Source organism: Triturus cristatus, chromosome 5_1 (genome assembly GCF_964204655.1).
Source record: "Triturus cristatus chromosome 5_1, aTriCri1.1, whole genome shotgun sequence".
Taxonomy (NCBI): domain Eukaryota; kingdom Metazoa; phylum Chordata; class Amphibia; order Caudata; family Salamandridae; genus Triturus; species Triturus cristatus.
Window position 1 is genome coordinate 785,400,790 of NC_140587.1, and position 27,411 is coordinate 785,428,200.

At 42.0% G+C, this 27,411-nt stretch overlaps 1 protein-coding gene across 1 annotated transcript in view; it reads right to left on the bottom strand.

The window, feature by feature from the left end:
- Positions 1-27,411, bottom strand: part of COLEC12 (collectin subfamily member 12) — a 517,500-nt gene that overhangs the window by 451,911 nt on the left and 38,178 nt on the right. Inside the window, exon 2 of the mRNA XM_085605803.1 lies at positions 20,357-20,407. Within this exon, the coding sequence (XP_085461929.1) occupies positions 20,357-20,407 (51 nt within the window). The remainder of the gene's footprint in view (positions 1-20,356; positions 20,408-27,411) is intronic.

Here is a 27,411-nt window from a genome sequence, read left to right on the forward strand (position 1 = left end):
GGAGAATATCTACTGATTTTAGTGGCAATAATAAAAACTGTTCCACGATCTTCCATTTGCAAAAAACAAGGATTTGGAAATCAAACAATTTGCCAGCTCGCTGAAGTCTGCTACCTTCCTGAAACAAGAGGCTTTAATGCCAAATAGGCAAGTTTGCCCAAATGAGTATCCTTGTTGTTTAAATACGCCAACACAAGCCGACGTCTAGATGCGCTAGGGAGCTTGTGCAGGGTTCACAGGATATAGGTTAGTTGGTCAAAACATTGGGCCACCATCACCAGCCAGATGGAAGACCAAGGAGGATCTAGGTAACTCCACAAGATTAGCCGGAGTTCTCAGTATCCGTTTGTGAGAAGACAGAATACTTCACAATGTTCTCAGACAATCAGCTGAGATTTAGAGCTGTGGCATCCTAGCAGGTGGTACCAATTGCTATTTTGTAAACATAGGATCAAGTCCTTCCTCTAGCCAAAGATCCCCACTTCTCTCTGCCTTACAGTAGAGTATTTAATATGTGTAACTATACCTAATGCCTACAAATCTTTAATAATAATAATAGCTGTCGACAATTTTACTGCAACAATTGTTTATCCCAGAAGGTTTGGTGCTCCTATTTAAATTGCATTTCTGATACTATGTATTTGTTTTTTACTTTGTGATGTGCAAAATTTGTACCTTTATCACAAACACTTTTATGGTCGTAGACTGCTGTGGTAGAACTACCCTGATGTAAATTGCTCATCCACCATTTGGGCATTGTCCCACTGTAACAAAAACTGCTAAGGGACCAACATGGCTAGTTCTTTTAGCCACGGCATATCATCACCCAAACATGCTGAGGTAAACTGCATAAAAAATAAAACAATTGGTCTGAATCTCTCAAAATCCATCTCCCCAGTGAGAACCAAGACTGGTCTAGGTGTGCTGGCCTGTTAGCTGGGAAGTGCATTGAGTGATTTGTTTTGCCTTTTTAAATTTGTAATGTAATGAGGTGATTTTGTAGTTTCAACTTTTGCTCTGTCAACTTATGTTACCTGCTAAATGTTTGAACAAGTGTTGCTTGTGCACCTGCATCATCTTGTGATCCCACACACAACATACACACAGTGCAATGTTTCTTTAATGGGAACAGGACATTTCCAAGCAGAATAAAACTTTGTGATTGGCCTAATTGTTTATAGATGGAAGCACCTCTTAGATTTCCATGTTCTTGTCCTCTGAATGGAGCATTTGCTCCTACCAGCCGAATAGCTCTACAGTTGTACAAGTAGTTCAAGTATAGTTTCACATATTTTCACAATGAACACTGTGGTTTAGACACATTGTTTTATTAGGACCAGTTGTATTGTGCATGATGCAGCTGAACACACTGACTGTAAATGTTGAACTATTTCTATCATGAGTTTGCCTTGGCAGACACATAGACACCATGATGATTGTTAGTAAGCTAGAATTCCTGTTTTGTGAAATATACTCTTTCAGGGTTTACATTTACGTGCCATTGAGGCATTTCTATGAGTACTCTAGCCAGGCATAATGATAGAGTACTATGTTTCGGGGCCCTGGGCAAGGAATATTTTGGGGGGCCCCTGTTGGATCAAATATGAATTTTATTACCTCTATCCTCCTAATTCAAGACTACATTATGTCAAACAATATTGCATTCTACTTTATCTTTTGCTCAAAAACATATGAACGTTTTTACTTTGACCCTCAAATTCCTACAATTTACACTGGTTAGAGAAAGTCAGAGGTAGAGAAAAGCAGAGAGAGGTTCTGATAGAGAAATCGGCACAGGTGTGATAGAGTCGCAGAAAATTACTTTAACAGGGGACCCCTTGGAAAGTGGGGGCCTTGGGCAATTCCCAACTTTGCCCATGCCTTAAACCGTCTCTGACTCAATCAGTGCCTCACTCAGTCCCTCACTCACCTATTGACTGGCTCGTACACTCACTCACTCACTCACTCACTCACTCACTCACTCACTCACTCACTCCGACATGTACACACTTTATTAACTTTAGCCCTCCCTGGCCACATAGAGAGGGAGCCCTGTGCACTAAATGATGATAAATGAAATTTCTTACAAGTTAAGCATTGAGCGCCATCCGTCGACAATGCACATCTCCTGAAATCGGCAATGGCCATCAACTGCTGCAATGGGAATAAAACCACTCAAAAGAGAAATCATCCAGTGCAGAACAGTGTCAGAAACAATTTAGTCTGCATTTTCCTTGCATTTGGACAGCGTTAATTTGCCTTGCGACCAAGTAAATGAGGAAAGTTTCCAGATCTTTTCTTAGATCCAGCATAGAAATGCAATATAGCTACCAGGTAGGACACATCAAGTGGTGTCCGAAGTCCTCGTTTGAGTATACCTCTGTATCTCTCCTTATCTTTCTTCAAGAGAGGATGTGGCGCAACTGTCAGAGCTGTTAACTTGGGAGCTGGAGATAGTGGTTTGAGTCCTGGTGTCGGCTCAACATCCTGTGATTCTAGGCAAATCACTTAATCTTCCCGTGCCCATTGACAGCGCCTGGATACCCTCACGGATGATAAGCCGCGCTATATAAATCTACAAATTTAATTTTCTTTAGTAGCTAGGTTTCAGGCTCCACCAAAAGAGAAAAATGCATTGATCCTACCACCAACTACCACACATGGACATTTTATGAACAGTGTTAAAAGCCAGAGGTAAGTTAAACTTAAAACAACTTAACTGCATGGAGCAGCAGGGATTCAGCTTCCAGCTCAGGCACAGTGCCCCCTTGGAAAGATACATTTCCTCCATTGCCCCTATGGATAGGGTATTGGCAGTGCGCATAATATACCTCCAACGCGATCCGCATTATATATCCCATTGACTGCAGCATTGTCATTTATTGATGATGAGAAGAGCTGAAGGATGCAATGACTCTACTCACATAAGTCGTGCACTGTGCTATATCTGGAATATGATGGTGGAGAACTGCCAAATGAGGGCAAGTTCAGTGACCTAGAATGACAGGTGAGCAGAAGGGCAGCTCGGAACATTGAAAATGTTCTTGTTACCCATTTAGTCCATTAATGATCATTGTCTTAATTGAGAGCAGATATCCAGGTTTCAGCTTTAAATATGTACAGGAAGGCCCAATGTTCACTCACAAAGGTGGGATCAATGCCACGTTTTTGAATAACCGCTGACTGCGTAGCTCTAATTCCGGTTCGCATTGAATGGATGTAAACCTATCCCTTATGAATATTCTGAAAAGTAGGTCTGGGAGGTCAGATGCGTGCAGAGATTTTCAAGATAATGGCTCACTAACCAAATGAGTTCTATTTGGACTAATGGTATGAACATTTTCTCTGGGCGGATATACAGAAAATCTGGTATGAATCAAGCTCTCCTGAGTCTGTGTTTGAATGCCCTGTTATAGACTGTAATACAAATATTTATCCAAGTGTAACCTTCCTAAACCCACACAGACACCTAGTGGGGGGGTTCTGTAACAAAAATAGAAAGGTTTAGCTAGAAGCTTTGGTGTTCACCCAGGGTTCAGGGGACCCAGGGAGCTTCTGCCTCAGTGGATTGCAATGATCAGCTCTGCAGCTCTTTCCATATTAGACTTCCCTGACCCATCATTCCATTCAAACCTCGACTTCCTCTCTGCTAACATGACTGTGGTCATGCCAGGAAACTAGACCATAAATAAACTGTTATGCCAATCAACCTAACCAAAGTTCAACCAGAGTTGATCTTGGGTAACACTGGTCCAAGGCCATTATTGCTGTTTCGGAGCTGATCCCTTTGCAAAACAGGATCCAGATCTCTATAGGACAGCATACATTTCTGCACAAGTTCCTATGTTTTTTAACCCCTGGACTATATTTGTTTTTATGCAATATTGTCTGCTTTGTGTACTTGTGTTTTCACTGATTTCATTTATGACATGCCCTTTTTTTTAAAAAGCACTGCTTCCGCCAGGCCAGTGTCATTTCGACTGCAGTGTTGGAAAGCAAGCTTTGGTCACCGGAGAGAAGGCAGGGTCCCGTTGAGAGCTGATGCCAGGGGTTACAGAAAGATGGTGCTGGTCCGGAATATCACGGAAAGAATATTGTGTGGCCAGAATATCGTAACCAGAATACCGAGGACCGAGGACCAAGGACAGGTATGTATGTATGTGTACATTTTCTATTCTTATCTTCACATCTATGTACCTATGTACCTATATATATATCTTCCAGGTGCATAGATGTTGACTTAAGAATAGTAAGTATTTAATTTCCTCTTTGCATTCACTTCCTTGATATTTTGGTTTTAGATATTTTGCTCACAATGTTGGGCCACTTAATAGTCCTTCTGTGACATTCCAGACTACAACCCATAAAAATCACTGCCATGGCTGTCTATAAACCCAGTCTGATCAGATTAAAGTTTAAGCAAGAGGCCATTTAGGAAATATTTGTATTGTACGGACTTTATTCAGGACGGTTCTGCTGGATCACTCTATACTTCTTTCAGCCTGTCTGGAGCACATGCTCAGACTGCATCATGAGGCCAGGTGTAAGAAGTCACTATGATGCAAACCAGTGCTACTCAATGCCCACCAGTGTCAGGCAATGGGTGTTGTCTCTTCAGAAAGGGATCCCTGGCAGGAGCACCTTCCATCACCTGGGCAAGGCCCCCAGGAAATCTCAGCTCTGTGTTGTGCCAGGCCCTGTAGCCGTCCTGCACCATGAGATTCTGATGCCACACTGTAAGCCCCAGTAGCTGATGCTACACAACTGGTATAATGCCGCTCCAGCACCCTCCACACACACACATACCTAGGGAAGTTGCAGCAGCAAACGGCCCAGATGGCTACAAACCAGGCTTACACAACCCCGAGGAAGGGTGGATTGGGAATTCCCCTTTTGACACACTATTAAAAGGCGGCACAGCTTAAATATATAGTTGAATGGTCAAGATCCGAGTCTGAGAAACACTGGTGCTTGATAGACCAAGTGATAGCTGTGATTCACATTTGGAAGATACCCTGGCTTCCTAAACCACATAGACCAGTGACGGTATACATCTTACCGGTGCTCCGGACAACAGTGAGCTCTTGGGACAAGGTAGAGTTAACAAGGCAACTGTCCTCCAGGGCACGTCATTCTCGCAGTGGCAAGTTGAAGGCTGTAAACAGGTGGGAGACCTCTTTGACCTGGATGGCCTTCTGGACTTTGCCCAAATCCAATCGGACAATGGCATACCCACTAGGGCACAATGGCAATATCTAGCCACCAGTCACTGGGTCATGAAACCTCTTAACAAACCACATGCCCAGTCACACCTTTCGAGCGGTGGCTTATAAGAAGCTCCTATCAGATATATATGCATTCCTTAACACTCCACCATGGAGGGTCCCATTCTCGGCATAGAGTGCGGATGCTCCTCCACTCCAAAGGAATGGGCAGACATCTTGCATCGGACGTGCACTTCCGCATGCAGTGCTGATAGTAAAAAAAGCCTCATTAAAATCACACATTATTAGTATTATACATCTGAGAGATTGGCCAAGTGCAAACCGGGAGGGGAAAATAGCTGTTGGCAACAGTGTGGTCACCCTGGGACACTAACACACATCCTTTGGCAATGCCCTAAACTGCAGAACTTTTGGTCAGAGGTATGGGTGGATATTAACGAGATGAAAGACACTGACATACCACGCTTCCCGAGCTACATTTTGTTGGGACTCCCTAATGCGCTCAACTATCCCCTGAGGTCGTTGAGGGGCAAGGCCATCACTCTTGCACTTTGCGCAGAAAAACAAACTAAATTAGCTAGATGGGAAATGGACACTGTCCTGTCGAAGAAAGTTGTCATGTCCGAGTTACCTAAATGTGCTCCACCTCACCAATAGGGGGTAAGCTCCTAGTGGGAGCTTCGAGCTAATACCTAATTTGTACTCCAATGTCACTGACAAGACTGCAATGTCGCATTTCTAGATGAGAACTGTCAACCGCACCACCTCTTTACTCTCCAATGTTTTTTTAATATGTTGTTTTTTACTATGTATTTCCCTCCCTCTGGCCTCTCCCCTTGCCCCTCTCCCTGCTTTCCCCTGTTTGCCTCTTGTCCTTACCCCAGGGCCGGACTGGGACCCAAAACCAACCCTGGCAAAGTGCTCGGCCGGCCCCCGGGGGGTTGGGTGTGCGGCCGAGCTGTTTGCCACGGCTGGTTTCGGCCCATTTTGTTAGAGGGGTCGATATTACCGCTATGCTGCAAAAACGGCCCTGTAACGAGAAAACAGTCCCAGGGGAGCCCAAAACCGGTCCACCGGGAAAATTTCCGGTGCCCGCTTCGGCCAGTCCGGCCCTCCCTTACCCCACCGGCCAGTGGATGTAGTTGAGGGATGCTTTGTTTTGTTGATATTTTCTTTCTTGAAAAGCCAAATAAAACAGATCTAAACCTAAACATTAGGTTCGAGCTGCATGAGGTGCTGGATGCAATTAAATCTATTCTACTGTGTAAGGCCCCAGCCCAGATGGGGTCCCTATGGAGCTTTAGGAGGAGGGCATCAATTTCTGGGCACCCATTATCACACATGTGTTAAACTGTGCTGTGGACACCAAGCTGCCCAAATCCTGGCACTCAGCTCCCAATATCCCTGCTGTTACAGGCCAATCTCACTGATACACTCAACAGTTACATTGCTGCTTGCTTTATTCTCAGTAGAATAGAGGCCTGGGCAGAAGAAACCAAGGCGATCCCCTGTGTGCAATATGAATTTAGAGAAGGTCTTGGTACCCAGGAACAGTGCCACAATTTACAACCGATCATTAGTAAATATACTGTCGCAAAAGGGGGTGGGGGGCCTTGTACCTCTTCTTTTCGACCTCAGTAGTACCTTCAATAGGATTAACCAAGTCAAACTATGGAACATTCTCATCCAGATCCGTCTCACCAAGGATCCGGTTGACTTTCAAAGGGGATTGCATTGTGAGGTTTCTGCCTCACTCAGGCATAAGTCAAGGGTGAATGCTCAAAATCTTTTTCTTTGGCGAGTGGCATACGCCAAGGGTGTGTCCTGATGCTGGTACTGTTTTTGTGGTATATCAATGGACTGAACTCTTCCTTAATATTCTCGGGCAAGGACCTGCCGATGATTCAGTCACCCCAGTCCCGGCCCTACTGTATGCTGATGATGCCATTCTGCTCTCCTGCACCCCCAATGGTTTAATTGATAACTTTGTGCAGTTCATGGATACGTTGAACCTAGAGCTCAATATTTAATAACTAAGGTTTGCAGTCAGAGAACAAGGGATACTGGTCCCATGTGCATCAAGGGGAAGCAAGTAGAGATGGTAAACGATTTCCCAAACCTGGGTGCAATATTTGATTCCCTAAGCACATGGTTGCCTTGCCTCTCCAACAGATGCCTGTGCTTTACTTGTTCAGTAAATGTGCTGTTTATTCTTGCCAACCATGTAGCCAGTAAACCCATTTAGCCCCGCTTGAAAATGTGTGAACATAAATGTCTACCTGACTTGACTCGACTTACGGGGCAGGTATCTGAAGCTATTGTGATGTCACAAAACTGCACATAAAAGGAGAATCATTTTGGTAAGCGTTTATTATGTCTTACATCTTCCACGCCTCATTTCTTTACTCATGAGCAATTAGGTACAACTTATGTGGAAGGCCGAATTAAGTTAGCACCTTTCCTACTTAGGATATCAATATGAGGTAATACGCACACCATCCTTATCCAAGACATTATATCGGATCGTATGTCATGTGAAAGGGGCCACATGATCCCATGGCTTCAACAGCCCGAGCTATCATGGCCAATGCCCAGTGAAGCTGTTTAGGCAGCTATAGAGGAGATTGGCTCTGGTTTCACCCCCTCAGCCGTCACCTACCAAGCCGGACATTGGACATAGTTTTTCCTCGTCTCTCTGCTGTGTTTCCTTCTCTCCCCCGTCTCCTCCCTCCATGATCCTGTGACTGCCTCGCCCTCCCTGCCCTGCTTGGAGCCGTGGAGTCAGTTACCTTATGGTTTTTACATTGGATTTTTGTATATCCCGCCATTTCAAGTTAATTATTATCGGCTCCCGTGACCTGGGTCCTCCCTCTTGGCGGTTTCAACAGATCCTCATTGCTGCTGGCCTGCTCCTTTGTTCTTCTGACTGACCTTTTTCCTCTTATCGACCCCCCCCCCCCTTTAGGTCCCCAACACCCCTCCCTTCCTATATTTTCACCGTTACACGGGATGTTTTCGGATTGTCTGTCCCCAGCCCGTCTGTTTGTTCTTTCACTTTAACTGTTTTGTCCCCGTGAAGTACTTTCCCCCTTGCCGGTCTGCCGACTTGATATGCATTCCTTACCCCTTTTTACCTTTCCCCCTCTACCTTCCTTGCTCCATTGGTCGTGTGTCTTGAATATGCTTGGCGCTAATAACGCATGTTATTGTTTAATCACGGTTTTGTTCTCCTATGTTATACTTGGCTCCTGTAACTGAAGTAATTTGTAACTCGCTGATCCTCATGTAATGCGCTCTGATACCTCCGGGTCTAGCCAGCGCTATATAAAACTCTGCAAATAAATAAACAAACATATTAGGAATGCCTCTAAGGCCGTCGGCATACCTGACCTGTACAGGTCACCTTATCTGCTCAAAAAAGATAGATATCTGCAGGGTGAAAATTATAGTTGTCCTTTTCTAATGCAACCAGAGAAGTGAAGGAATTGTGCAAACCTTTGTGGCGCAATTATACAATCACTCAGACAAGCAATGGTATTGAACCATCCTGGGTTGGGAACCTGTGGGATAGATTGCTCCTCACAAAATGTCAGCAGGGACGATTAGAACTTTGTTGTGTTTCCACCACGGAAAATATGATACTGCACCGGTTCTGGTTTCGCCCTGTGGCGAGACTTCTGTACAGTCATTGTCTCACTTTGTTTTCTTTTGTAAATATTATGTACCTTTTAATAAAACATTTTAAATACCTGTTTTTAAGACTAACGGATTTTATCAATGTAAACCAGCCTTGAACCTGTTACGCATCCTTCAATCAGTTTGTTTGCTACTCTGTGGTTTTTTTTTAAGTTGCTTTATTCAAATGCTATCAACTCAACCTTTGAATTTTTATTTTAAACTTCTAGTACATGATACTGATATGTTTTAATCAACGCCGATAAGCTTTGCATTTTTAAGACAGGTCATCAAACCAATCTATATGTCATAAAATATGGCTTGATGTTATTGTTAATTGTAATTGGTAATTCTCTTCAACATGTTTTTATCTTTATAATGTTTTTTGAATGTTCAAGTGCTTTAATGATTGTTATTAAACAATCAAATGAAGCTTACTGATCGATTGATTGAACGAAAATACTTTCAAGCTGCGTAAAAGTTACACATTTTGTGTGCATGCATAATTCCCCGCCTAGTAGAAATTCTGCATGCATGAATTTTGCATTTTCGATACTTCATAAAATACTGACTTTCTTAGATTTCTGAAATTCTCCCTGGAACATTTGTGAATCTCCTAAAAGTGAGAAATCGACTTCAAATGCAGGAGCATCGTAGCCCTTTGGTATTTAGGAATGGAGAGGTTGTTTTCAGAGAATGGTATTTGTTGGCTACGTTGAAAATAATTGATAGAGGATCACATACATCACGGATAATTGAGTGTTTTATCATGAAAGTTGTATAATAATAAAAGTAATAAAAATAATAATAAAGCAGAGGTGATAAGCTGTGGCTAAAGTTTGTTTATGGAAAATGCAAAAAGTAGTCATTAAAAAGTTGATTTTCCGACGCTTGTGAATTGTACTTTGATATATTTAACCCTTATCCTAATTCCTGTTACTCCTTCTGTAATCCTAATCCTATTTTATTTTCTCTTACACCATGCAATCTCTACTATTTAAGGACAGGTCAGTGCTCCCATACCATCACCTATGCAACCATTCTTCTTACACCATCACTTATAGCTCAGTGCTCTAACTATAACCCTTACCCAAACCCTTAACCTAAACGTAGCCCCATCTTTTACCCATACCCTAACTCCACTCTTAACACTAACCCCAACAACTTTCTTTATAATGTCCCTTACAACACTCCTTGCTTTAACCATGACCCTAACTCAAACTCTAATCCTAACCCAACCCCTGAAGTTAATCCATACCCAATACCTTACCCCATCTCTAACTTGTACTCTAACCCGAACCTTAGCTCTCATCCCTACGCAAACTCTAGCCTGTACATTTCACCTTACATCTCACCCTCACACCATAACTTATTCTAACCCTCCCCATGTATATGCAACACGGTAAATGCTGTGTTCTGCACTGTTCCAGAAAGCCCTTTCTAAGACCCTTACTATACATAATGTTCCCTTTCTAGGGAGACAATTCACAAAGAATGGTTAAAAATGCAGAAATGCAACCATCCTAATTTTCTTCCTACATTTTGTCCTCGGATAATTCCAGTTTAGAAACAAAATGGAGTTTGCTCACAAATCAGGAATGCAATGTGTGCAGTAATGCATAACTGCAGGTTTAACTTTTTTCCTCCAGCTAGACAATAATGTAACTAATGAAGACGATCCCTAGGCCCACTCCCCAGTAAATATGGGCGTCTTTGTGTGCCTTTCACACTCACTTTAAACATATGCTTAAGCTTTCACCATGGTATGTATAATCGTGCTAAGTGGGTGTGTTAAATCTTTGGGAACGTTTGTGACTAACCACAAAGTTAAGACCTCGTGATAATTCACTATCATTTCAATGCCCTCCACCCAATCCCTTCTCTAGGAGACCCATATTCCACCTCCAGAACAGATTTTAATACTATGGAATATCTTCCAGGCTCATGTATTTACCATGACTGTAAATTCCATCTGCGGGACCTTATGTCAAGCGATGCGAGTGTAGGAAACCTCACATTTGTACCCAGAAGTTGCACTTTTTGAGCACCTAGACATGTTTGGATGTAGTTTATTTAACTCTCAAAAAATCACTTACTGCCTGCATGAACAGTGAAAGTGGTTGTAACAGTTACTGGCTATGAAAATGCAATGTGATAGCCATGCATGCTGATGGCATCTAGAAACAAGAGGATCTGTGCATAATTAATACTTCACAGTGATTTTCTTCAAAATATCCCTCTGACTCAAAATAAGTTTTCACATAGTCTATCAAATTACAGTCTTAAAATTGATTCAGCTTATTAAATGATATTTTCAAATTAGTTTATTTTAGTAACTTAAAATAACTACAAAAACATTCTTAATTAAATTACATTTTCAAAATAGTTTATTTCAGTAACCAAAAACCACTACAAAGCATTCTTAATGTGTCTCTTTTGTGTATAATAGATATGAACACCAGAGACTGCAAACAATCTAATACAATGGGCTTGCGTAAGCCAAATTTGTGAAACCACTATCAAATATATGAGGAGAACCAGAATACTGTATATGGTGTGCTCAGCTGGATCTCTGATTTTGCTCATAGTAAACCCGTCCTCCATGGCTCTAACATTGCTAAACAATAAACCCAACAACAGTAGTCACTGTACGCACAGCAAAAACTTGAATCCAAAGTTTGACAGCCAAAATACAGAGGCACTAACCAGAACCAACCAAGCTGAGGTCACTGGCACCATACAGGATGTAGCAGAAATCTGGTAATGTTTACACTCATGGCTGTTTAAGGGATGTGGCTGTAGATTTGCTGTTCTTTAGTTATCTAGAGCATAGTTTGAATTACCCCAGCGTTGTGTACCAGCCAGCTTTACAATGATAGAGTAAATATACTCAGCAGGGTGGAATACATATAGGTGCAGGTGCAACAGTGACCACAGCAGGATATAATATACACAATGCCAAAAATACTACCAATAAATGGACACTGGGTGACATGCGACCAGGGGTTTCAGCCCAGGAACCACTGTATGTAGGTTGAGTTATATGAAGAGAGTATGGATGCAGTCAGTATACGTCCTCCGATGGTGAACTTTGGTGCAGGGGTGGCCTAGGGCTGTCAAATGTTTTCACTGGCTGTCCAATTGTTTGCATAGTTAGGCTTTTAATTCTAACTTCTTTGGCTAAATTGAGGCTTATAGCAGGGCTGGACTGGGAACCCAAATAAGCCGAGGCAATTTTGTCAGACTACCTGCCCCCCCTCCCCGGAGGTGGAGAGGGGGTGCTGCAAGTATGACGGGCTGCTGCTTTTGTTACTGTGGGCCGATACTGCAGCACAGCTGCAAAATCAGCCCCCAGTAACAACACTGGCCCTCACCAATTTAAAACTATGCCCCACCCTTCCAGCCTCCTGTGGAAAGGCCCGATGCCCGCTACCGCCAGTCCGGCCCTGGCTTATAGAGAAATTGTTTCAAAAGTTGATATTATTTTGTGAATATAATAGCCCAAGTTTAAATTTAGGATAGATCGATTGAGTCTTGAAGAAATATGTTGAACTTTGTCAATACTCATAAATAAAAAGGATTCATACAGTTAGGACTCACGGTTTTCTCTTGGGATCTTAGTTACCCAAGGACAATCCATTAGAAACATAATATAGTGACCGTGGATGCTTATCAAGAGTTGGCAGTGTACTCTGATGCCTTCACTACTAGCTGCACAGGTTAAATGTTGTCCTTAAGTAATGATTATTAAATGTAATAAATTAAATGAGTCTGATGGTCTCAAGAAATCTCTCATTGGTGGTCCTTCACCTATGTGTGCATTAGGACTGTGCCTTCACTAAAAACATTCCAACAATTTGGCACATCAGGAACATGTACTAGCTTACACCCAAAAGGAGAGCATAAGAAATATTTAAGATGGCAGAGCAGTTTTCTCTCAGTTGCCTGGAGGTCAAGTCATTGCAGCAAGAGTGAAGAAATACAAATGTACATAACGCTTCAATAGCTCCCTCTTCCCACTTCCTCGTCTTGTTCCTCACCAGTGAACAAACAACATCCCAATAACATTAAAACAAGACATGTAATGACATAACTTGATCAAGAAAAGGTCACAAGACATTTAGCGGCTGCCTTAAGTACTCAGGCGGATTACAAATTGTCTCAATGCTGACAACTAGATCCGAGGCAGGGGATACTCTAAGCTCCACCAGGTTTCAGCCCAACTCACTATGGAAGTATCTGTGAGACAACCAAAGAAACAGCCCCTAGATATAGTGTGTAACATATGCTGATCGAATAGCAATGAAATCTCCAGTAACTGGGTTTCAGTCTTTCAATCAGCACCAGAAGCACTGGGAAGACACCACCCACAGCTCAACTGAGAACACTCTGCCATTAATGGGGAACGCCTGTGTGCTTATTTTAGTGCTATGGAGAGGGTTGAAATGTATTTACATAGCCTCTCGTCTCAGATCTTCATGTCACTATATTTTATGGTGGGACTTGGTTAGGATCTATGTTTGATCTCAAAGGAAGGATGAGTGCGCTCCTCACACCAACAGTAACAAATTAGATCAGTAACAGATTAGCAACAGAGGCAGAGTCCCTGCTTAAAACATGGTGAACATTATAGCGATAAAGAAAACCATGTAGTAGGGATTTTGTGTATAAAAGTTACACGTTCTGGAACTTAAGTTAAAAATGCTAAGCTACCTGAGGAGCATACATGGCTAAAGCCACACCAAATTTTAATAAAGGATCGATTTATCTTTAAAAATAACTATTTTTTGTGAATACGTAAAGTCATTATGTAATATACAACTGAGGCGTAAGTTAAGGCATTTCATGATAGTCACAGGTACATAGTAAGGAAAATTCTACATTTTCTTCAGAATGAAACACTACTTTGCCTTTAAAATAAAGACTTGCATAAATGTAAAACAACACTCACTGAATGAGCGCTTGAAGTCAGAATTATGCATTTTAAATACACCATGTTAGTCAGTTAAAAAAACAATTAAAAAAAAAACAAATCTGTGGTTGCCGTGCACAATGTTATTATGTTGTGACTTTACCAATCCACATTCATATAAGTACAATGGGGCATGCTTATAAAAATTCAATAAAATATTTATTTAAAAAACTTGTCCTACTCAAAAAAATATGAGAATGCTGTGAGATGTACACAGAGAAGTTGCCCTCAACTAATGGGACATAGCTAAGTAATGCCCTGACAGTATGGTTTGGGTACCACTGAGATATTGTCTGCAATGTGATTTTTTAATTGTTGGAAATGTACAACTCCTTTATGCAGGTTTTGTTATTCGTCTAGCTAAGAATCTTTGTGAGAGATTGTATATTTTTGTCCTGAAGAAGGTGGTAATATACCATAAGAACCACCGAAACACATCAACATAGTTTTATATTATGCAGGATCCGCTACACATTGTTATATGAGAGATGATTTGTAGCGAGATACATGACATATTACTTTTTTGAGTTTACAGTGGGCCAGCAACACTGGAATTGATCTATGTGTACTGTCTTGTCTTTTCTTTCCTGTTTGAATTGTATTGCTTGAAAGGATTTTAAATTGTCAGATTAACTTTTGCACTGTATTGTGGGGAAAGGGGCCGTTCTATGTACACAGCGGTAATTATCGGGCCAGGCCGTGGCAAGGAGATCAGAGTAGAAGACGTTCTGACAAGAGGACAGACTTTTCCACATTTATGGGTTGAGGATATGAAGAGAACAAGGACTATAAAGGGAAACGCTTAGGTTAGAAACTAGAGCCCTGGTGACGCCCAAGTAAGGACAAAACGCGTAGGCTGACGAATTTTAATGTTATGTCTTGGATTGATGATTTTGTGAAAGAATAAATGGAATACTCATTCGAAGCAAGCTTGCCTATGGATCTTTTGTTCGCTAAATGAACTCAATAATTGATTGGATACTACAGATGGGACATTGACGCTCCTTTTCAATTGTAGATGTCGTTCTATGTACAATTGTTATTTTGAACTGTACAGCATCCATTTTATAATATTGCATGTTTTTAATGCTTCAGAAGTTTACTCTATAACAACAGTTATGAGCAGTTTGTAAATGGATTGTTGCATGCTACTCTTGATATAATTAAAAGTCCTGTGCACATTCAATGTGGGTGTGGTACTTATTTGTGATTGAAAAAATCTTTGAGGTGTGAGAGAAGAGGGTTGCCTGGTGGTCACGAGATCTATGTATGCTAGATTGATTTCCCAAAGGGAGAAATATTTTTACTGCTTTTACTGTGCTCTGCCCCCTTGGTTTGTGGAGTCCCTCTCTCCTGTCAAGTAATTTTATATTACCTACACACCCATCCTCCCTGTTCCAGTCCTTACTCTATTATGTTGGCCCTCCCCCTCTCGAGCCAGCTTCCTTTCTCCAAGCAAACATGAAGAAAATACTAAAAGTAGTGTTTCTTCTTCCCGTGCCATTGGCCACAATACCGTCGTTCACTTACAGTATAATATTCAATCAGCGGAGGACCTTTCTTTTCATTTTAAAGGCTGTCCTGCACATGGAGTGGAAGGACATTGACAGGTCAACTTTTTCATGATTTTTAGGAAATATATATGCTCAACAAAATTTGATGATTTTCCCCATACTCCCAAGGCGAAGACTATATTAAACACTATGGCATCTTCTTCCAAGGAGTCAGAGAAGGCGCTATTACCAGACCCAGTAAACAAGAATGTATGAATTTCTTTGAAAAGGGCATATACAGCATCACATTTTTTCCATCAGAGCAGCATCGTAAGCAACTTATGCAGTGCAATCTTTGCTGAGACATTGTTCCTTCAAAGACAGTCTATGCAGGGTGTTCAGGACCTGTGAAACTCTTTTGTTTGTGGGCAAGTTGCCCAGAATGTCTGTGAGCGCTGACAAATTCTGTCTCCAGTATGCCCAGCACCAGCCACTGAAAGCATGACTACCTGCTTCCTGTAGTGGCGGGCAGGTTGTTGATGTTTTATCACAAATTGGGTCTGTAAATAAAGGGCAAGTGAAAATTTTCTGTTAGGAGTCTTGGCTATTCTATAGAGTTAAAAAATCTGCCTCTAGTTCCACTTTTTCAACAGACCCGTCTGCTGAAGTCAGATATCAAAATGTATTAATTAATTGAGGAATAACAGATCTAGTAGAGAAAGGAGCTGGGATAGAGGTTCAAATGCAGAAAGAAATCATCACAGTTATTCCCTAGTCTTTCTGGTGCCCAACGAAGATGGAACCTTCTGTCCTTTTTTGGATTTCAGATTTGTGAATCAGTTTGTACTCTACGTAACATTCGAGATCACTACAATCCAAACTGTGATCTCATGATTTTGAGAGGAGATTTCCTAGCAATGCTCAATCTTAAGGCTTCATATTTTCATGTGCTGATCTATCCAAAGAGGCAAGTATTTCTATGCGGTCAAAGGCCGCCAAATCTAGTTCAAAGTTCCTTTGGTCTAGCCTCAGCCTTTGGGGTTTACGAAGCCATTTGTTCTCGTAGTATCATTCGTACACATGAAAGGTATTGACATTTTCCCATATCTGGGTGATTGGCTAATGTTTGCCTATTCTTTTGTTTAGACAGTGAATAATGTGAAGAGGGTGTGCAACTTCCTTCAACACCTCAGCCTTCTCAGCAACTGGAAGAAATCCAGCCTCGTTCCACAATAGGAGAAACTGTTCATTGGGGCACTGTTCAAAACAGTGTAGGATCGTGTATTTCTGTCAGATATCAGAATAACGTCTTTGCAAAACAATCTGTCAAGTCTCTAGACTTTAACTCAGGATCGGCCAGGCTCTGTCTAAAGATTTAGGGGTTATTGTCAGCAACTATGGCTGTAGTACCTTGGACAAGACATCGCTTGAAGCTTCTAGTTCTTCATGTGTTATACCATTGGGCTCCAGATTCACTGTACGACGAGACTCTCATTCCTTTGGAGCCCAGTGTAATTCAGAGTCTTAGCTGGTGGCTAACACCAGAGAATCTCTGAAAGGACGTCCCTTTATCATCTCCCATTCCCGTAATGCTCACAGCTAATGCGAGTCAGTGGGGGTGGGTAGTGACCTTGCAAGGAATGAAGATGCAGGGAGCCTGGTCGCAATCAGAAGCCCTCCAGTCATTGAACTGGATTGAATTATCTGCAATATTGAGAGCCCGCCTGAAAAATTCAGCTCACTAGGAAGGGAAACTGTAGTGGTCTGGGCAGACAACAAAGTGACTCAGAGCTACATACTTTGGCCAGAGAGCACAAAAGTAAAGATCCTATCGAAAGTAGAGAGTGCCCTATGTTCTTTGGCGGAGATTCATCTGCTGTCCCTAAGGGCCTTCTATATTCCAGGGAGCAGAACTTTCAAGCAGACAACTTAGCAGAAATATCCCATAGGCTGTGAATTATCAGTTGAGGAAAGGAGCGTTACAACTGATGGCAACAACTTTCGGTTATCTGTGGCTAGAACGTTTTGCATTTCTTTTCAATGCCCCCCTTGACGAATTTTGCACAGAGATTAGATGCAAAGAGGTTTAGGGGACAGATGCGCTATGAATACCTTGGCCAGAGGACATTTCCTATGCTTTTCCACATACCCACCTCCTCCCAAAACTGCTTCAAAGATTCAGGAGGAGAGAAAATCGTGATTTGGTGGCACCTATCTGGCCGGGAAGATCATGGTTTCCTATGTTGCAACAATTGTCAGAAGGTCAGTGTTTTCACCTGCCATCAAGCCCGTCTCCGCTCAGATTTCTCAGCCTTTTTCATCCGAACCTCAAGGTTCTTCACCTCATGACCTACAGGCTGAAAGGGCCACATTACAACATTTAGGTTGCTAGAAGGAAGCAGCATTGTGCATGTAACAATCAAGGAAGCCGCCTATTTTAGCTTCATGCTCAAAGCATTGGACACGTTTCCTCGTGGTGTGGGGGTGGGAATCATTAAATCCTACTTCCTTACACTTTGATACTCAGTGGGCAACTTTTAAGAGTTTTAGTGAATTCTGCAGGGCTCCTATTTGTCCCTTTGTCAATAGACTTCTTAAATGTTTAAGAGTAAAAAATGGTTCTATCTACTCCTGTGCCTCCCTGGGATCTTGACACTATATTAAAAGGTCTTCAGAATTCACCCTTTGAACCCCTGGAGCCCACCTCCTTGCTTTGGCTAACGTCAAAGGTAAAATAATCTAAGTTCTTTACTTGCCTATTTTCCCTACATTCGATTTTTATCCAGATCAGGTGAGGATTAGATCATATCCTAAATACAGATTCAATTCCATTTATCCCAGGAGGTAATTATACAATTTTTTGATTCTCAAATGGATGTTATTTTTTCCTTAGAAGTCAAAAGGGCTCTCATAGTATATTTTGAGAGAACGCAGGCATTAAGGGATTCTGACTCCTTTTTGTTCTGTTTGGGCCAGTCAATAAGGGGAAAAACATCACATCCACCTCTATCAAAAGCGGATGCGTGTGTCAATTTCACAGGCTATAAGTCAATGAGAGGAATGATGCCAGAAAATATCCAATGTCGGTCAACCAGAGGGTGTCTGCTTCCTGGGCAGAGGCTAAAGGAATACTCATAGATGAGATTTGCAGAGCTGCAACTTGGTTTAATGCAAACACCATCGCAAAACATTATAAGTTGAATATTTCTACAGCGAACACTTTTATTTTTGGATAGGGTGTATTTAAATCTATTATGCAGTAAATAATTAGTTTTTATCTTATCAAGTAAACTTTAAGTAGTCATGGCTATCTGGTAAAGACCATTTTTGTAGTGCCTACAGATATTGTAAACTTGGTATATCCTCATAAGGAAGGACTGGGACGGGGAAGAAAGGTGCAGAGTGATGAACTAGTTGCCAGTAATCTTCATTACTCCACGCCCTAGTTCTCCCCGTTCATGTCCCCCGTTCCTTTCTTTTTCTCTCCCACCTTGTTTAATTTTCTTTGGCACCTTGTTCTGAAGTTTGGTTACTATCAAAAGGTGGAGGAGGGGGAGGGACTATTTTGGGGCCATGAGAAGTATGGGTAAGAGTAGACAATTTTTTGCATTTTCATCATGTTTGTTTGGAGAAAGGATGCTGGCTCGAAGTGGCGTGGCCAACCTCACAGATGGGGAGGACTGGGGCTTGGAGTAAAGATGATTACCTATAATTCATTGGTTTATTCCAGTGCAGTACAAGTTTGACACAAGCCAGTCGAGCTTGTATTTGGAATTTTTAATTTTTAATAAATTGAGTTTAAGTATGGCTGTGGCTGTTCTGAACTCTTTTAAAGAACATGAATAAAGAATCATTTTTAAGATTACAAGATTGGATCAACTCTTTTTTCATTTGGGAAAATTACTACCTACTGAGAACTGCTCATGTTATGGATATATAATGCAAAATATGATTTGGATGTTGATTTAATTATTATTATTAGAGTGCTGGGCTATCCTATTTATATTGTTGTAGATCTTGTCTCTCTAAGTTAGGACCTAGGGGATTGTGTCCTAAGCCTTTTTGCACCCGAAGTTTCCATTTGTGGGACGTTAAGTCTAGTGCAGACACCAATGCTTTGATCCCCTTTTTTGTGTGAAGTATGAGAAGGAGCAAGACATTTTTAGTGGCAGTATGATGAAGTATTAAGGACGGAATGCCATTCTGTACACTAGCAGCAATATATTCCCTTTCTGCCTTGTCATTAGAAAAGGATACAAGTTCTGAAGGAGGCAAAAATAGCAGCTTCGCTGAGAATGCCTAGTTCATTTAAAGGGAGGAAGCACTGTAATATTTATTCCAATGAGTGCTGCGTCACAGTGTAACCCTGAGGTAATCACTGTGTTTGGCGCCTCCGTGACGTACTGCTGAGGTGACCCTGCCTGGCCCTGGACACCTCTTCATCCGGCTCTCCACGCGCACGCTGGTGTACAGCTTCTACAACAGAGCCAACTTTTTACAGAAATTGAAACCAAGAAGAGTATATTTACCCTGTTAATATCAAACGCCAGGCCCAGAAACATGGAATATCCAGCTTTATTGTCAATATTTACATTTTTAAGACATTAGGCTACCTCTTTAATACGGGGAAAAATTAATTAGGCTTTGACACCATGGAAAAGATGAGGTAAATCAAAACACACCCATGTGTGCTGCGTTAACGCTCTCTGGAGTAATGACATGAGGACAGAAAGGAAATGGTTAGTTGAAAAATAATGTGTCGGATTTGTTTTAGAAAATACGTAATAACACATTCTTTAAAGGTGGGCTACGCCTTTATATTTGATGGTGGAACCACCGCCAGTGTCGCGCGGTGAAGGCATACTGCATTTCGAAGTTCTATGTTTCATTGACTAGCTGACATTTTGACTGATTAAATATTTTTACTGCTGGCGCAAGTGAGTCTGGTACAACGTGACTGTCGTAAAACCACAGCAAGGCTTGTTACTCACCAAACCTCTTGTAGCCAAAGGACTGCACCTCCTCCTCTTCTGCAAAGTCGTCTGCAAGAAAGAAGGAAAAGTGTCAGATTATAGAAGACTGGATTCGCGCGCCAAAGAAGGTCCATTTATTTTGTTGTAAATGCCATCAGCTGGGTCACTTCATGACTGACCGTGGCATGACTTTCCATGACCTTCTTGTCAAGTATAATGTGAGCAGCAGGTTACTATAACAAGCATTTGCAATGCAATCAGTCTCGCCTATTTATTTTATTTATTTGCAAAGTTTTATATAGCACTGGCTAGACCCGGAGGTGTCAGAGCGCTTTACATGAAGATCAGCGAGTTACAGGATACATAGTTATATCATTTGAATCAGCGAGTTATCGGTTACATAGTTACAATAGTTTGAACACAGAGGGAGAAGGAGGAGGGGGAGCGAAGGAGACACGAACGGGGAGACGAGGAAGACAATGTCAGATGACCGGCTGGGTAGGTGACGGCCAAGGAGCCAGACTCCTCTATAGCTGCATAGGACAGCTCCACAGGGCATCGGACAAGGTTGCTCGGGCTTAGCGGTAGGTACAAACAGTTTCGGTATCCACCCAGGGGGTGTCCTCATAGTTCCATCAAGCCCACAGAGCACACATAGAGAGCCCAGAAGAGCTAATGCTATGGGCAGTTCACAAAGGGCCTCGACACTTGTAGGGTTTCATTAGAGGGACGACTCTTCAGCAGGGGTTGGTGCAGCCAGTGAGCTCTACATAGTCCTGATAAGGTTGGGTATACGTCTTACCGTAGGAACAATTGGAGGTGTCTTCAGTGGGAAGGGTAGTCAGCAGGGGGTCAGAGGTCCAGAGATGGGCTGAGGGCTGCGTTGAGGCCAGATAACGGTGAGTGAAAGCGTTGCTATAGGCTCAATTGAAAGTGCTCTCATCAGGAAGGATTGTTGGCAGGGCATAAGTGGAGGTCAGAGATCAGAGATGTGCTAGAGGCTTCGTTGGTGCAGAGTGTGATTAGTTAGATCTCAAGATTGTGCGGCTGCAACACAGCAGGGGCCCCGCCTATGGGACCTTATATGTATTTAGCTATGCAGCATATTAGCCTGGGTACTGAAACATCTACTGTTCTTTAACATGGAGGGAAAGTAAGCTCTAAACGGCATGACATGCCAGGTATGGGAACACATGGAGAGAAATATTGCCTTTCAGTGGGAAATGGTATAGCCCAAAGCTCTGTTTTTAATATAAAAGCAGGACCTTCTGTGGTCATATCACTGAAAATACAAGATTTGAAAAAGATATTATTGTCTGCGGATGCTCATGGAAGACAATTTCTATGGACTGGAATATAGAGAATGCTAAAGTGGTTATGGTATTTTACTGACCTTTGCAGGTCGTTTTCTACCAAGAAAGTTAAATAGAGGCAGTTGAACAGAAAAAAAGTCCCTAAGCGGAAGCAGACAAGTCCTAAGGCTGATCTCCAGAGCCCACAAAGTACATACACATATAAGTATATACTAAAGTATATACAAGAGGTCTCGAATGCTCGACCTAAAAATAGCAAAGACTCCAATCGCTGAATCACTATGTCCACCCCATCACAAAAGGACCAAAAATCTTGCACCATTAAAACATTAAATGGTAGGAAAACAAAATGTTCTCAGAAATATGAAAGGGAATACAGAATTTAGGGAATATATCACTAACTTTGCCACATTTTCTCCTTAAAAAATCCCTTATTTGGAAGAACCAATTATAGGATTTTTAGACATGAAGGCAACTTAACTCAAGACTTAAACATTGCATTCATATACATTTTGTAGCAATTACTGAAAATTATACCTTCATCCATAGATCTCATTCTCCGAACCTCTGTGTCCCCTTCAGGAGTAAGATGGTAGAAAATGTTCCGAAAATTGACATCGGACCTGGCATAGGCAGGTCACGAAGTTAAAGGGATTCTGAGGCTGGGGTAAATAGGTATTATTAGGGTAGGAGATGTTTGCAAGGGGAATCATATCAAATCCTTTTCAAATCTTGCAGAAACATTTGAGCTTAATAAAACAAAATGTCTCAATTTTATAAATATTTGCATGTGAGACATACACTAAGGGGTCTATTAGGATGGTGGATGGATGGCCGCTGCCGGGCCGGCGGGGGCAAACACCGGACCGGTGGCGGACATTCGCCCGCGATTGCAACCCTGAAAACCGCCGGTCCCATTAGCACGGCGATGACGACCGCGGCGGTGAGAATCTCCGCCCGCCACTTTTCCGCCGGTACCAGTCCGCACGCATGCCTAGCAGGCGGAACCCGACCGCTACAATGGTGCAGGGCCAGGCTCCGCCGGAATGGTTATGATGCCTGCGGTAGCCAGCCTTTCCACCGCGGTGGAACCACCACGGAATGGCATGCAGAGAATGCCTCCAGGGGCCCATTGTGGGCCCTCAATGTGTTGGGGGGGGTGTGGGTGCACTGGGGGGTACCCATGGTACCCCCCTACATGTGCCTGTACCAAGTGGCAGGCACTGCAGCAGTGCAGTGACATGCATGACATGCTCCTCTTCACACCAAGGCAACCGCCGCAATGTTAATCGACCAAATCCGACCGCCGCGGGTGGATTTCGACTGTGGAGCATCCTAATTGGGCTGGCAGTTATGCCGCGGTCCTTGCGAGCGGTCTTTTCCCGCTACCATGGCGGTTGGGGAGAATTTCCTAGTAGGCCCCCAAGTGTCATATTTACTTACATTTCATGCAACGCAGAGCTGCAATGTAATGTAGATGTGCTACCTTGCATGAAAGGGAGACGGCAGATAAGTGCCATATCTACTAAGATATGGTGCATTTCTGCTGTCTCCTTTCACTGGTGTGTTGTATACACCCTAGCCCCAACAAAGGCATCCTTGCAGCATGGTGCAAGGTAGTCTGAGTTACAGGCAGGATTGTTTTTGTGCAGGAAGATATACCTGCCTGCACAAAAACAATCCTTAAAGGCAGTGCTTAATTGGTTAAAAAAAATAATAATAATAATAAGTGCACTACCCATTGCCCCTGCCATCTCTACCAATGACATAACCATCACAGCTACTAAGCATCACACTCCTACATGTGTGAGAAATCAGACTATTCCAGGCCCCCAAAGCTAAAAGAAAAGCTGGGGCAGCAAGTTTTAGCCATTTTTAATGTATATTCAACTAATAAACAACTGTTGTTGCGCTCGTCTCTAAATTAGATGGACAGTGCCATCATGTGCGAGACTGTCATAAGCGCCGGTGTTGACAATTAAGTGCAGGTGATGAGCACCAGAAACCACCGGCTCAAATTAAGCACTGCTCAAAGGCATTTTCCTCTTTCTATGTGTGCTAAGCACACATAGAAAGTGGACGAACTGAGGAGAAATAAATATATTCTCCTTGTTACACCTGTTTCAGGAAAGCATAGCTTTTTGACACACTTAGTAAATCTGGAAATGAGCCAAACTCCAACTTTTCACATCTATGTTCTCGATCTAAATGTGATCCGCAAGGCAACAACCATAACAAGAGTTAGATACAGAAGGGACTTCATGTAAACTCTTATATTTATGGTTTATTAAAAACGATTCCCCTCTATTTTTAGAGCGGGGCCTCCATCAACCTGAGTAACTACCGGGTGAGGTGAGGCTTTCTCCTTGTGCAAAACAGGTAAGCACTTGGAGTCAAATGAATGTTGGTAATTACCGATATGAATTGGCCATGTATGACCGATTCTTACAAACGAGAATTATATTAAGAGAGTGATATACTCACTACAGACATTGCATGTTTTTCTTCTCTTTTTTCACTTTGAATAGGTAATACGACTATACCTCTTGCACAAAAGGATGTACACCGAGAAGATTGTATTCATGCACTTTATATATATTTTTTTGACACATATATTGTTACAGTAGCAATACAGATATGGTTTAAGGTCCTGCAGAAAGCCAACGACTAATGAGTCGGGAAGGCTGAAACATGTCGACCGTATTGTAGTACAGCCTATGTTTTCAAAGCTGTCTTTGCACCAATTTTTATCATAAGGATTAGTAGGAATATTCTGAATAAATACTTTTCTTTCCTCTAACTCCTTTTTTAAAGTAACTTCACATTTTTGCACTGCACATTTTAACATCCTTCATGATATTCACTATAACTGAGCCGGCGATCCTTGCTGTTTCTCCTCCTTCCTAGTTAAAATTTGGCGATCTGTTTGACACCCGTACCACAGATAGTACCTCTGTTATAGAGAGGTTTTAGTGGTGGGAAGGATGGATATCCAGATGATGACACTGACCAGTTTCTGGTAATTGATGGAAATCCTTCTAAGTCGAACTGTACTTAAAGGTTTTTGCATGTCTGTAGGGTTATCTCTGAATTCTCTGTAGCGATTAGACCACCAGACTCCTTTGGTTTATGGACACCCAGATATATGCACAAAACCTACTAAATGCCAAAGTGCCTCTGGTGGACGGACGATTACCCTTCCTAAATTGCCCTAGATTTGGATATGTGACAGGAGACTTCTTCCACTTAACATGGTCTTGCCTAATAATTCAGAAATATTGATCATCCGTAACATGGATGTTGACTAAAGTAGTACAGGTTCCCATCAAGCTGTCCCGAACATTAGTCTTGATGAGTAAAGTAGAAGAGGGATCCTCAAGATATGCTAATATCTTAATCGGGCTAGGATTCTGCTTACAGAAAGGCAACATACACAAATATTGGGTATCCCAAAGGCCCCATCAATGAGGGAACAGCTACAAGGAATGGATAGGTGTGCTGTTATGCAAAAAGGGAGTCATTTAGCACAAGGCTGTCCACACAAGAATTTGAGTGGCAAGGATATATAGAATTATAGATTGGTAAAAGTGAATTAAGGGGGTGTGTTTCACCGAATGTGTTTCACCTGAATGACATCAAATAGACAACGACAGCGAAGCTCGAGCTGTCTAAGATGTCACTCAGAACCCCAAGTTAAAAAACATGCCCCTAATTCACTTTTTATCCATCTATAAGTTTATGTTATGTATAGCCCCCCAAAATCATATGCCCCTTGTTTGAACTGATACGCTGAGGCAAAGGCGGAATGAGAAGCCATATATAACATGGCCTCTCTGCCCTTTTCCAAATTAAAAAAAAAATACCTTACCTGTCACCCCCAAGCAAGAACATCACCTTCCCTACCTCCCTTCCCCTTCCTGCTGCTATGCTTTCTGCTTCCATTCACAGCAGACAAGCAGCCTGGCCTAGAAGGCCTTTATAAGGTAGCAACAGTAGGTAACAAGTTTTGTTATCAACTGTTGCTACCTCATAGCAGTGAGTCATCAATTTCAAAAACTGATATAAACGACAGCGGCTCTCTACCAGAGCCAAATATTACATTACATTTTAATCTAAATGTATAAATGACACACATAGTACTGACACACCAGTGGAAACATTAATGTAAACAATACTTGCTGTACAGATGTGAGAATAGGAAGGTTTCAATATATACAGTGTCATTGTTACTTGATTATGACTATGAAAACCTAATAAAAACGATTTTAAAAAAAGTTCAGAAATATTTATGAGTTTTTATTCTAGCATTCAACCCCTTGGATTTGGACGTACAGGTCTCCTATATTAAGAGCTTGTTATTCTCTTTAGATGTGATTTCTGAGCTGTCATACACAAACTATAATATAATAAATAAATATAATGATTAAAAAAATATCCCATGGGCGCGAGCCGTTTCACCCAGTTCTTCTGAGTCATACCAAGTCCATTCAGGAAGTGCTGTGTCTCCTGGTTTAGGTTTAACATTTCCTTGTACCTTGAAACTTCAATATATCTTGCACACCACAATTTGAGTAGATATGTCCGCCTTCTGTGCAGATTTATTCACAGTCTTTGTGAACCAGCCTTATATTTTGCAAGTGTATCATCAAACTAACAAAGTAATTCTGCAATTTTTGCTTTGTAGAAAAAAGATTTCAAGAAAAAGGCAACAGAAGAGAAGATCTGGCTACAACAGGAAGATTCAATGTAGGGAGCTGTTGTCACATAAATGTATCTAGGTGTGTGGTGAGTGTTATGAATTAGCCAAACAATTCTGAAATGTAACCTTTCAAAAGAGTTGCAGGAGTTGGAAGTTCCACCAGATATTTAGAAACTGGCATGCCACAACCCTGCGAATAGTAGATGTTATTAACTATGTGAACTACCTAGTAATAATTTGATAATATTATAATGTTGTTATATTTAATAATTTAATAATATAATTTTTTTGGATTGTTAATGGTGTTATGCACCTGCTTGACATCAGAACCTGGTTTTAAGGGAGCGAAAGCGCGGTCGAGGGTGCGGTTATGACTTGCTTTATCACTGGCCAAAAATATATGATCGAAAAAGTCAGCTATGTTTAGTTTTCAAGGGCTTTGTTCAGAAACGTATGTTCCCAAGCTCTGCATCAAGGACTTCAAACCTGCATATTTTCTCCATCGTGTCCTTCATGCTGACTTGCAGATGAATAGTTATTTATGGATCAATTCTGTTTTATTGGTTTTCAAAACTTTGATAACGGAACACAGGACAAACTGCATGATCAGAGGCACCCAGTCCGGGAGTCAATGTGGGCTGTTTGGTACATCTTTAAATATAAAAAAAAAGAAAAGAGGAACAAATGAATCAAACCGTTTGGTAACAATCACCCCTTCGCCCCATTAGCACCCACTTTAACTCACTCTGCATTCATTAGCTATCCACCCCTACCTCACCATGGTCTTTGTGGATGAAAGTCCCCTCACGGAGAGTACTCTCTGCATACTCCCTAGGCCCTGTGTGTATGGGTTCGGCCTAGGCCCTGTGTCAGCTTCTGTGTTTATGGGTTCTCCCTGGGCCCTGACCCAGGCCCCTGTGTTGTTTCCGCAGAAGCCATGGGACCTTCCATATTGCCCGGTCCACCCCATTTGAAAAGGTCAATTTCAGTTTGTAGTGTTCTCAGAGTGCTGGGCAGCAGCGTCAATGGGAGGGCCTGAAAGACGAACAGTGCCTTAGGAA